This window comes from Nycticebus coucang, chromosome 21 (assembly GCF_027406575.1).
Source record: "Nycticebus coucang isolate mNycCou1 chromosome 21, mNycCou1.pri, whole genome shotgun sequence".
Taxonomy (NCBI): domain Eukaryota; kingdom Metazoa; phylum Chordata; class Mammalia; order Primates; family Lorisidae; genus Nycticebus; species Nycticebus coucang.
Genome location: NC_069800.1, coordinates 42,571,198 through 42,584,410, shown reverse-complemented (window position 1 = coordinate 42,584,410; position 13,213 = coordinate 42,571,198). Strand labels below are relative to the sequence as shown.

Below are 13,213 nucleotides of genomic sequence, written 5' to 3'. Positions count from 1 at the left end.
TACTTGAATTTCCCAAGTACTTGGAATTGAATTCTCAAGATCAGGGTTTTTCACGCATTTTCTGACCGGCGTGCTCCCCTTTCCCCATTTCCCATTACTCCCAACAGAAGACTAGTATAGTGGAATGCACTTGAGATATGGAAGAGGAGTAGGAGTAGGAAGAGAGAGGCTAGGTTAAGAGGAAAAGGCCCCAAAGCCTTGCCAATGAGGAATGGGGAAGGAGGGTTTGCTGCCAGGTTTTACTAAGCTCATTTGAATAAACCCTGCTGCTGTAGTCCTCTTTTATTAATGCTTTCCTGACATTTACCCTGTTAGTTGAGGCTCTTCATTGTTCCTGCACTGAGCTGTAGAATTCTCTTTTGTTATAGATTTGCAAACAAGACTTTCCCAACAGACTGAAGGTGAGTTGAACTTTTTATACATTTTATTTTTTGTCTTTGAAATAAAAGTAAATTTAGTAAGATATAGTAGTCATTTGTAATAGAAGTTTGGACTCAGTTTTAAGAATAGCACATAATATATAAATAATGATCTGTATTTCAGAAGATATTGGAAAACCATCAAATGTACAAATAAAATGAAAATGGTCGTTTTTTCCCCCATTGCTTTCATTAAAATTTTCAGCAATGTATTTGTTTTATGCTCATCTGTGTGTTTTGAGTGTTAAATTTTATGCAGAAGTGTGGAAATAATATCTCTTCATTGTTACCTTTTATAGACTAGTCTTTTTCAGGACATAGTAATGTGAGAGTGTACTTAATATAAGGTTAGAAATCACAGTACAGGGCTGACAGTTTTTAGTTATGATATGGTACTTTTATTTCAGTGATTTAAGGCCATACCAAGCAGTGAGAGGTTTATGCAAGTTGCACATGCAACATGAAGGCATTTATAAAGCGAGCTATTATTTCTTATTTTTAATTATGAAGCATGTATGCAGCTTTACAGACAGGAGCGTTTTGCTGTGGTGCATGTTTTGTATCATAATTTATATAGGAATGTATGAGAAATTGTTCATACAAGTGCCTGTATATGAAAAATATGCCATGTTCTGTAATAGCCAAGACTTAAATGTACATTTTTCTAGAAATTGAGAGAGTTGTATTGAGTTCTGTTTCTGTTAGATTTTTAAAAAGAAATAGATGGTTTTCTAATTAGATACACTGTGTTCTGCATTGGTTCGAGTTGAACTGGCATGTTTCTGTAGTAGTTTCTTAGTATTTATAGTACATAATTATAGTAAATTTGATAAATGTGGGAAAAAACTAAGTCTTCTTTAATTTTTTTTTCTTTTGTTGAGACAGAGTTTCACTATATTGCCCTCAATAGAGTGCTGTGGCATCACAGCTCACAGGATTCTCAAACTCTTGGGCTCAAGAGATTGTCTTGCTTCAGCCTCCCAAGTAGCTGAGACTACAGGCGCCTGCCACAATGCGTGGCTGTTTTTTGGTTGTAGTTGACGTCGTTTAGGAGGCCCAGACAGGGCCCAAACCCACCACCTTCGGTGTATGTGGCTGACATTATAACCACTGTACTACAGTTGCCAAGCCTCTTCAATTGTTTTAATATTATTATTTTTTTTTTGCCTGAGCCTCCTGAGTAGCTGGAACAATAGATACCTCTACGATGCCCAGCTAGTTTTTCTATTTTTATTTATTTTTTATTTTTTTAGGGACAGATTATTGCTTTGTTGCCCTCGGTAGGGTGCTGTGCTGTGGCATCACAGCTCACAGCAACCTCCAGCTCTTGGGCTTAGGCGATTCTCTTGTCTCAGTCGCCCTAGTAGCTGGGACTACAGGTGCCTGACACAACGCCCAGCTATTCAAACCTGCCACCCTCGGTATATGAGGCTGGCGCCCTACTAAGTGCTGCTCAAGTTTTTCTCTTTTTAGTAGAGACGGAGTCTCTTGCTCAGGCTAGTTTGGAACTCCTGGGGGCATGTGATCAACTGACTTAGCCTCCTTGAGTGCTAACATTACAAGCATGAGCCATCATGCCTTGGGCCTATTTTTTTAGATTTTTGTTGTGGATATGGAGTCTAGCTACCTTGCCCAGGCTGGTCTTGAACTCATGGCCTCAAGCAGCCATCCTATCCCAGCCTTCTACCATACAAGGATTACTGATATGAGCCACCACACCTGGCCACTTTCATCTGTTTTATGATAAACTACACAAAGTAGTCTTCATTTTTAAGGCCTGTAAGTTTCTACTTTCCTCCGTAGAATTTGACATTAGTTATTTTAAACTTTTTGTTCTATTTTAAAACAAAGCTTTATGAAAGCAATATACTTATTTGAAGCAAAAGTAGTTGTAATTCTATCAAAAAGTCATTTTTCTATGATCTATGGATAGCACAGCCTTAATTTTTGTTCATTAGACTATTTCTGGTACTTCCTTAAGTTATTCTAATTACCATAATTTCTAATGTACTGTTTTATCCTTAGCTTTGTTTGCTATTATGTATTGGAATCAAATTTATTCAGATAATATGATTGCGGTGAGTTCTATCAGAGGTATTATTTGGTAATGTTTTTGAAAACAGGTAAAACCATTGGAGCAGCTGTCTTAGCATATGTTCTAACTTGAAGCTAGTTATGTTTTTGTTTTTTTTTTTTTAAATGAGAATAAGTCTCACTTTGTTTCCCTTGATAGAGTGCTGTGGCATCACAGCTCACAGCAACCTCAAACTCTTGGGCTCAAGCGATTCTCTTGTCTCAGCCTCTCAGTAGCTGGGACTAACAGGCACCTGTAATAACGCCCACCTATTGTTTAGTTTTTTTTTTAGACCGAGTCTTACTTGGTCACCCTTGGTAGAGTTCCTTGGCATCTTAACTCACAGCAGCCTCAAACTGTTAGTTTCCAGCAATTCTCTTGCTTTAGTCTACCGGGTAGCTGGGACTACAGATGACCACCACAACACCGGGCTGTTTTTTTGTTTTTTTCTATTCACCATCTCGACAAATCTTGCTCTAGGTAGGTTCAAAACCTAGCTCCTCATGGTTTTGAACCTGTGAGCTAAAGCAATTCGCCCTGCGTTGGCCTCCCTGAGTGCTAGGATCACTGGCAAGAGCCACCGCACCCAGCTGCCAGTACAGTCTTCTTGTTTTTTTGTTCTAGAGACCATCTCACTATCTGGCCCTGAATAGATTGCCTTGGCGTCACAGCTCACAGCAATCTCAAACTCTTGGACTTAAGCTATTCTCTTGAATCAGCCTCCCAAGTAGCTGGGAGTATAGGCGCCTGCCACAACACCTGGCTATTTTTGGGTGCAGTTGTCATTTTTGTTTAGCAGGCCTAGGCCAGGCTTGAACCCGCCAGCCTTGGTGTATGTGGCTGGCACCCTACTCACTGAGCTATGGGCACTGAGCCTCGTTTTAAACTTTTAATATTACAGCGTTGTTTATTTTAAAATGATGGTAATGTTTATTATTTAGTGTTTTGGCATTGTGCTAAAAGACAATCCTTTTTGATAAGTTAATTTGATTTCCTACTAGGATTAATTTTCCTAGTATATAAAATCTTAAATGATTTTATGTATCTTGTTCAAAAACTTAACCCTTATAATTAAGATTTATATGTTTAAAAGGATATTTATGGCAGAAGTTTAAGAAATACAATAGGGTATATTGGGAATTCAAAGTATTGTTTTTATTATCACCTCAGTTCTTTTTGTGATTTTTGGCCGGGGCTGGGTTTGAACCTGCCACCTCCGGCATATGGAATCGGCGGCCTACTTCTTGAGCCACAGGCGCCGCCCATCACCTCAGTTCTTATGCCATAGATGCTAGCAGTCATATAGAATCAGTTTTCTCTGTTATCTTTTTTTTTGTTTTTTTGCAGTTTTTGGCTGGGGCTGGGTTTGAACCCACCACCTCCAGCATATGGGGCCGGCGCCCTACTCCTTTGAGCTACAGGCGCTGCCTCCCCCTCCTCCCCCTTTTTCTTTTTTTAAACGGAGTCTCACTTTGTCACCCTTGGTAGAGTGCCATGGCATTACAGCTCACAGCAACCGCAAACTTTGGTCTCGAGCAATTCCCTTCCCCCAACCTGCTGAGTAGCTGGGAATACAGGCACCCTCCAGAATGCCTGGCTATTTTTATTTATTTATTTATTTTTTTGAGACAGAGCCTCAAGCTGTCACTCTAGATAGAGTGCCATGGCATCATTATAGCTCACAGCAACCTACAACTCCTGGGCTTAAGTGATTCTCTTGCCTCAGCCTCCCAAGTAGCTGGGAGTACAGGCGCCTGCCACAACGCCTGCCTGGCTATTGTTCGGTTGTCATTGTTGTTTGGGAGGCCCTGACTGGATTTGAACCTGCCCGCTCTGGTGTATGTGGCTGGCACACCTTAGCCTCTTGAGCTACAGGTACTAAGCCCTGGCTATCATTTTTATATTTTTTGCAGTTTTTGGCCAGGGCCAGGTTTGGACCCTCCACCTCCGGTATATGGGGCTAGCGCCCTATCTTTTGTCTTTAGGGGGTGATATGTGTTGATTTTTGTCTATGAATTGATTGAAATAAGACAAATTTTCATTTGCCTTCTAAAAATAGTACCTCCAAATTTTTTTTTTTGGCTGGGGCTGGGTTTGAACCCGCCACCTCTGGCATATGGGACCAGCGCCCTACCCCTTTGAGCCACAGACGCTGCCTGTACCTCCAAATTTCTAAGTATCCGTTTCAAATACACGTTAGATTTTCCTCAGTTTTCTTGCAACTGTAACAGGGTATTGATATATTGATGGTATTAATAAAACTTATTCGAGGGAGTGGTATTCTATTTACAGACTTCGGGTGGGTTTTCTGGGTTTGTTTTGACTTTTCAAGAAACTAATTTCTTTCTCTCTCTTTTTTTTTTTTTTTTTTTTCTTTAGCTTCAGCTTTAGCTGCAGCTGCCTCTGTCCAGCCACTTGCAACACAATGTTTCCAGCTTTCTAACATGTTTAACCCTCAAACGTAAGTAACTTTCTTTGGTCTGTTTCAAAAGTATATTGTGAAAGCTGTAATATTCAACTTGTCTAAGTTGGAATTTAAGACCTTTTCCCAATTTTTCATAATAGAAACAGTTCAACGATTTTGATCCTTTTAAAATAATTTTCACGTTGCTATTTCCTTAGGATGCATTTATATGGTGGTCTATTTCTAAGTTTGTCAAGCTTTTGCTGTCTTAAGTAGAGTTCTGTGGCATCACAGCAACCACAATCTTTTGGGCTTAAGTAGCTGGGACAGCTGGTGACGTAAGCATTGTGCGATGGGCGCTGAGCCATATTTATAAATGGGGGTTTTTTTGGCAGTTTTTGGCCAGGGCCAGGTTTGAACCAACCACCCCTGGTATATGGGACCGGTGCCCTACTCCTTTCAGCCATAGGTGTCACCCTGTATTTCTAAGTTTTTAATGAAGGTTGTTATCCGTATACTAACACCAGTTTATCCTGTCTACATTTTTATCCTTTCAATTTTTTTTTTTTTTTAAACGCAGCATACCCCTATATAGCCCAGGCTGGAGTCCAGTGGCCCTGTTGCCAACTTACTGCAGCTCAAATTCTTGGGCTTTAATAATCTTCCTGCGTTTGACGCCTGTGGCTCAAGCAGCTAAGGTGCCAGCCACATACACCTGAGCTGGCGGGTTCAAATCCAGCCTAAGCCCGCCAAAAACAATGATGGGTGCAACCAGAAAAAAATAGCCGGGCGTTGTGGCGGGCACCTGTAGTCTCAGCTACTTGGGAGGCAGAGGCAGGAGAATCGCTTGAGCCCAGGATTTGGAGGTTGATGTGAGCTGTGATGCCACTGCACTCTACCCAGGGTGAGAGCTTGAGGATCTGTCTAAAATAATAATAATAATAATAATAAGTCTTCCTGCCTCCTCCTCCCCAGTACCTGAGACTATAGGCATGTGCTACCACTTCGTACTAATTTTTCTACTTTTGTTAGAGAGGGGGTCTTTAGTAGTCAGGTTGGTCTTAAACTCCTGACTTCCTGCTCCCACGTCATTCTAACAAAGTTCTGGCAAGACAGGTGCCAGCCACGTACTCAGCCATATTGGAAATTCCTATCTTTGTTGGTGTAAGATTAGAAAAGTTCTTTTGTTTTCCTGAGACAGTTTCACTATGTTACCCTGGGTAGATTGTCCTGGAGTCATAGTTCCAGCCACGTCAAACTCTTAGGCTTAAGCCATCCTATTGCCTCAGCCTCCCAAGTAGCTGGGATTACAGGTACCCACCAGGATGCCCAGCTAGTGTTTCTATTTTTATTAGAGACCAGGTCTCACTCTTGATCAGGCTGGTCTCAAACTCCTGAGCTCAAGGAATCTACTAGCCTTGGCTTCCCAGAGTGCTAGGATTACAGATGTGAGCCATTGAGCCTGGCCTACTCAACCCATCTTAAGGGAAATTCTTCTCAAATGTATCTAGTCACTGAACACATTTTCATGAAGATATTCTTCATAGCAGCATTTTAAGAAATGTTCAATTCGTTGAAGATTTCTTTTTTTTTTTTTTTTGAGACAGTCTTACTATGTCGCCTTCAGTAGAGTGCCGTAGCATCACAGCTCACAGCAACCTCAAACCCTTGGGCTTAAGTGATTCACTTGCCTCAGCCTCCTGAGTAGCTGGGATTACAGGCGCCTGCCACACGCCCGGCTATTTTTTTGTTGCAGTTTGGCTGGGGATGGTTTTGAACCGGCCACATTCTGTATATGGGGCCTGCACCCTACCCACTGAGCCACAGGTGCTGCCCCATAGATCTTGTTTCTAATATACTAAATCGAGTATGAATGTGGGTTTTTTCCCTGTTACTTTGATAAATTAAATGTCATACAATAACTTTAACTTACAACATATTATTTAGCATTTTCTATGAAATGGTGATAAACAATCGGTTATCATTTGAAAGATAGTAAAACATATTAATTTACATTTACAAATACAGTAAAACATGTAATTACAATTCCTAAACTAGGTTAGAGACAATTTTATTGTTTGAGACAGAGGCTCGCTTTGTTGCCCTTGGTAGAGTGGTGTGTGATCACAGCAGCCTCAAGCTTTTGGACTCAAGCGATTATTTTACCTTAGCCTCCCAAGTAGCTGGGACTACAGGCACCCAGCGCAGCTCTCGGCTATGGTGTTTTTTTTTGTTATTATTATTATTTTTTTTTAAAGAGATGAGGTCTTGTTCTGGCTCAGGCTGGTCTCAAACTCATGTCATGCAGTCCACCTGCCTTGGTCTCCCTGATTCGTAGGATTATAGGCATGAGCCAAATGTCTGGCCCTTACTCTGTTTTGTTTTTTAATAGACAGGGGCTATGTTTTCCATGGGTGGAGTGCAGGTGCTTTGCTACTAGTTTTTGTAGAGGAAGGTTCTCAGTATTCTTCAGGATGGTCTGGAACTCCTGGCCTGAAGTGACCTTCTTCCTCTTGCCCTTCCAGTGGGTTTTTTTGTTTTTTTTTTTCCTTTCCTTGAGATAGTCTCACTCTTATCTCCCTGAGTAGAGTGCTATGGTATTGTAGTTCACAGCAACCTTAAACTTTTTGGCTTAAGCAATTCTATTGCCCTAGCCTTCCGAGAATGCCTGGCTTGTTTTTTTAGTTTAGTAGAGATGAGCTCTTCCTCAGTCTGATTTGGAATTCCTGAGGTAAGTCAATCCTGCCACCTTGGTTGTCCACAGTGTTTTATATGCCTTTTTCTTCTCAAGGTTTTGCAATCACCTTTTTATTTCTTTAAGTGAATATATGCAGTTTAGAAAGCTCGAAAATGCAGGATGCAAATAACAAAGTCACCCACCATCACAAGCAGTTTATAGTTTGACATGTCCTTCTCCATCCCAAGGATATATACACAACATCCAGTTTTCTGGGATTGAGATTGCACATTATCGAAAATTCTAAAGCTCTCTGAGTATTTTGTTAATCAAGAATACCCTATAGCTTGTCAAGTTGTTAGGAAGGAGTCTAATCCTGCTTTTCTTGGAATTGAAAACTAAAGACAAAAATGGCAACAAGCCTCTAGGTAAAAGTATTGGCAGAGTTCTGATTAAAATACTGCATTCCCTTAATGCTCAGTTTAACATGAAACATAAAGCAAGAAAGTACACTACAGTGTGATGTTTCTTTTATTTATTTATTTATTTATTTTTAGGGAGAGTGTCTCGGTAGGGTGCTGTGCCATCACAGCTCACAGCAATCTCCAGCTCTTGGGCTTAGGCAATTCTCTTCGCTCAACCTCCCATGTAGCTGGGACTACAAGTGCCCCTTACAATGCCCAGTTATTTTTTTTTGCAGTTTGGCCAGGGCTGGGTTCAAATCCACCACCCTTGGCACCCTTCTCACTGAGCCACAGGCGCCACCCTCTTTTCTTTTTTTTTTTTCCACACTGAGTCTCAGCTTGTTGCCCTAGGTAGAATGGCAGTGGCCTGTCTTCTCAGCTGGTGGCAACCTCAAAGTCTTGGGCTTAAGTGATTCTATTTTCTTTTTCTTTTTTTTTTTTAGACAAGAGTGCTTTGGTGTAACAGCTCACAGCAACCTCAAACTCTGGGGCATATGTGATGCTTTTGCCTCAGCCTCCCAAGCAGCTGGGACTATAGGCACCCACCAAAATGCCTGGGTATTTTTTATTTGATTTAATTTATTTATTTTGTAGAAATAGAGTCTCACTTCATTGCCCTTGGTAGAGTGCTGTGGCATCACACAGCTCACAGCAACCTCCAAATCTGGGCCTAGGCGATTCTGTTGCCTCAGCTTTCCTAATAGCTGGGGCTACAGGTGCCCAGCACAACGCCCGGCTATTTTTTTTGTTGTTGATGCAGTTTGGTTTGGTCCGGGTTTGAACCTGCTGCCTTCTGTATATGGCCGGCCCCCTACCCAGTTAGCCTCAAGCGCCGCCCCGTCTATATTTTTTTTAGTTGTAGTTGGCCTGGGCTGGATTGAAACCTGTCAGCTCCAGTGTATGTGTCTTTTATCTCCCAAATAGCTGGGAGTACAGGTGCCTGGCTCTGTGTTGTTTTTTTTGTTGTTGTTGTTTGTTTTTTTGAGACGAGGTCTCACTCTTGCTCAGGCTGGTCTCAAACTTGTGTGCTCAGGCAATCCACCTGGTTTGGCCTCCTAGAGTGGTAGGATTACAGGTGTGAGCCACCAGGCCTGGTACAAGTGTAATGGTTCTAAGATAATTATCAAATGTATACCATTAAAATATTAGCAAGAACATATGTTTCCATTGAATTACTTAAGATATATTTTTATAGTATAGCCAGAAAGGATGCATATACATCAGTGGCAGTGGCTATCGTCAACATGTAATGTTGACAGACCTGCACACATCTCTTTATTTTTCTTTCTCCTTCTCTCCCAACCCCCCCAAGTCTCATACTTTCTCCCTGGATTGAGGCTTTATCATATCTCATAGCAAAAGTCTTGAGCTCAAGCCATTTGTATTTTTGTTGGTAGAGACAGGGTCTTGCTCTTGCTCAGGCTGGTCTAGAATCTGTCCCCAACCTCCCAGACTGCTAGGATTACAGATGTTAGCCACGCACCTGGCCAGCCACACATCTTTCCTTTCATGCTTCCTTCTGACCCTTTGCTGCCAACTTAATGAACAAGTCTTATTTTTTATCTTTTTTTTTTTTTTCCAAGACCACGTCTCTGTAGAGTGCAATTGTGTCACAGCTCACAGGAATCTCAAACTCTTGGACTTAAACCATTCTCTTGCTTCAGCCTCTCAAGCAGCTGGGACTACAGGCGACTGCCACAATGGCTGTCTATTTTTTGTTGTACTTGTCATTATTTTTAGTAGGCCTGAGCTGTGTTTGATTCCGCCAGCACCGTGTATGTGGCTGGTGCCCTAACTGCCGAGCTACAGGCGCTGAGCTGACCAAGTCTTTTTTTTTTTTTTTTTTGTAGAGACAGTTTCACTTTATCGCCCTCAGTAGAGTGCCATGGCCTCACACAGCTCACAGCAACCTCCAACTCCTGGGTTTAAGCGATTCTCTTACCTCAGCCTCCCAAGTAGCTGGGACTACAGGCGCCTGCCACAACGCCCGGCTATTTTTTGGTTGCAGTTTGGCCGGGGCTGGGTTTGAACCCGCCACCCTCGGTATATGGGGCCGGCGCCGCCCGACCAAGTCTTAATATATGCAGCTCAGAGGTGATTTTACAAGTCTTTGTCCTGGCTTGGCACCTGTTGCACAGTGGTTATGGTGTTGGACACATACACCAAGGCTGACGGATTTGAATCCCGCCTGGGTAGATAATTTTTTTTCTTTTTTTTTTTGTAGAGACAGAGCCTCACTTTATGGCCCTCGGTAGAGTGCCATGGCATCACACAGCTCACAGCAACCTCCAACTCCTGGGCTTAAGCAATTCTCTTGCCTCAGCCTCCCGAGTAGCTGGGACTATAGGCGCCTGCCACAACACCCGGCTATTTTTTTTTTTTTTTTTTGGTTGCAGTTCAGCCGGGGCCGGTATGAACCCGCCACCCTCAGTATATGGGGCCGGCGCCTTACCAACTGAGCCACAGGCGCCGCCCTGGGTAGATGATAATTGCAGCAAAACAATAGCTGGGCTCAGGTCAGGCACAGTGGCTCATGCCTGTAATCCCAGCACTTGGGAGGCTGAGGCAGGTGGATTGCCTGAGCTCACAGGTTCTAGACCAGCCTAAGCCAGATGAGACCCTATCTCTAAAAATAGCCAGGTGTTGTAGTGGGTGCCTGTAATCCCAGCTACTTTGGAGGCTGAGGCAAGAGGCTCACTTTAACCCCAGAGTTTGAGGTTGCTGTGAGTTAAGTTGCCAAGGCACTCTACTCTGTTTCAAAAAAAAAAAAGAAAGAAAAAACTAGCTGGGTGTTATGGTGGTCGCCTATACTCCCACCTCCTTGGGAGACTGAGGGAAGAGAATTGCTTAAGCCCAACAGTTTGATGTTTATGTGAGCTGTGACAACGATGGTACTCTACTGATGGGGACATAATGAGACTGTCTCAAGAGGAAAGAAAAGTCTTTGGCTCAGCGCCTGTGGCTCAAGTGGTTAAAGTGCCAATCACGTACACCTGAGCTGGCAGGTTCGCATCCAGCCCTGGCTCGCCAAACAACGACGACGGCTGCAACCAAAAAATAGTCGGGTGTTGGCGGCGCCTGTGGCTCAGTGCGTAGGGCACCGGCCCCATATGCCGAGGGTGGCTGGTTCAAGTCCAGCCCCGGCCAAACTGCAACAAAAAAATAGCCGGGCGTTATGGCGGGCACCTGTAGTCCCAGCTGCTCGGGAGGCTGAGGCAAGAGAATCACGTAAGCCCAAGAGTTAGAGGTTGCTGTGAGCTGTGTGACGCCACGGCACTCTACCCGAGGGCAGTACAGTGAGACTGTCTCTACAAAAAAAAAAAAAAAAATAGTCGGGTGTTGTGGCGGGCACCTGTAGTCCCAGCTACTTGGGAGGCAGAAGCAGGAGAATCACTTGAGCCCGGGAGCTGGAGGTTGCTGAGCTGTGAGGCCATAGCACTCTACCCAGGGTGACAGCTAAAAAAAAAAAAGAGGCTCTGTCTCAAAAAAAAAAAAAAAAGAAAGAAAGAAAAGAAAAAGTAAAAAGTCTTTGTCTAAGATACATCTTTATCTTTTCTATCAGTTGTAACAAAAGGATACAAAGTACTGGGCGGCGCCTGTGGCTCAGCGGGTCGGGCACCGGTCCCATATGCCAGAGGTGGCGGTTCAAACCCAGCCCCGGCTCAAAAAAAAAAAAAAAAAAAAAAAGATACAAAGTACTTAATTTATTACTTCTACTTTTTTTTTTTTTTTGTAGAGACAGAGTTTTACTTTATTGTCCTCGGTAGAGTGCTGTGGCATCACACAGCTCACAGCAACCTCCAACTCCTGGGCTTAGGCGATTCTCCTGTCTCAGCCTCCCGAGTAGCTGGGACTACAGGCGCCTGCCACAACGCCCGGCTGTTTTTTTTGTTGCAGTTTGGCCTGGGCTGGGTTTGAACCTGCCACCCTCGGTATATGGGGCCGGTGCCCTGCTCACTGAGCCACAGGTGCCGCCCTATTACTTATACTTTTTATTATATAGTGTCACCTCAGGACACCTCCAAAGGTTTCTTGTTGTAATATATGAACTTTGTCCACAATAAACACACACACTTTACTAAAAATGTATATCTAGAACTATGGTTATAATCTAAAACTGTCTTCTAGATATGGAGATACTGGCACAGCCTTTCCTGTTTTCCTCTTCCCCCACTCTAGGAACTAAATATGGGACTAGGTATAGCTTGAAGAAGTGGATTAGGATTAACAAGCCACTCCTAGAAGACAGATCTTCCTGAAAACTAACAAAAGGACATACATAAAGGGATTGTTTTACTACTGCTATCTTAACATACTTTGAGCATTAATCTATGCTTATCCTCTAAATACCCAGTAATATTAGCTTTTCACAAATTTTCACCAGTGCCTTACCGTCATTAACTTTTTTTAAATTCATTTATTTATTGAGGCAGAGCCTCAAGTTGTCAGCCTGGGTCGAGTGCTGTGGCATCACAGTTCACAGCAACTTCAAAGTTTAGGGCTTAGGCAATTCTCTTGCTTCAGCCTCCCAAGTAGCTGCAACTACAGGCACCTGCCACAATGCCTGGCTGTTTTTTGGTTGTAGTTGTTGTTGTTTGGTGGGTGGGGAGGGTTTGAACTCCCAGCTCTGGTGTATCTGGCGGGTGTATATGTATATGTATTATATCTTATTAGTTTGAATAGTATTTAAGAGAGCTTAATACTTTTCTTACAGAGAAGAAGAAGTTGGATGGGATACAGAGATTAAAGATGATGTGATTGAAGAATGTAATAAACATGGAGGCGTTATTCATATTTATGTTGACAAAAATTCAGCTCAGGTATTTGGATTTTTTCAACCTTAGTTTGTTGGTGTGTGTTGTGGTCACTGTCTTTTCGATATTACAGTAGTTTTTTTCCTCAAGGAATCTTCAGGGTCTTGGCTAAATAGCTTCAAAGGAAAGACAAATTTTAGAAAACTATAGTCTTCTTGGATAATCCTGAACCCAGGTTGGATACAGCACCATTCTTACCTTTTCTTTCCTTTTGTTTTTAGGGCAATGTGTATGTGAAGTGCCCATCAATTGCTGCAGCTATTGCTGCTGTCAATGCATTGCATGGCAGGTGGTTTGCTGGTGAGTTTTAGGTTTTTTTCAGTAATCGTTACTACGTCTCTAAGAGTAAGTCAAGATGCTA

The 13,213-nt window shown here is 42.6% G+C and overlaps 1 protein-coding gene across 7 annotated transcripts in view; it reads left to right on the top strand.

Moving 5' to 3' along the window:
* The window catches only part of RBM39 (RNA binding motif protein 39), a 49,869-nt gene that overhangs the window by 35,662 nt on the left and 994 nt on the right, over window positions 1-13,213 (top strand). For 6 of the 7 annotated variants that reach the window (XM_053574968.1, XM_053574975.1, XM_053574971.1 and 3 more), the window contains 4 exons: window positions 351-401; window positions 4,873-4,954; window positions 12,753-12,858; window positions 13,074-13,152. In XM_053574968.1, coding sequence (XP_053430943.1) covers window positions 351-401; window positions 4,873-4,954; window positions 12,753-12,858; window positions 13,074-13,152 — 318 coding nt within the window. The remainder of the gene's footprint in view (window positions 1-350; window positions 402-4,872; window positions 4,955-12,752; window positions 12,859-13,073; window positions 13,153-13,213) is intronic. The other variant, XM_053574969.1, reaches the window with a different exon arrangement.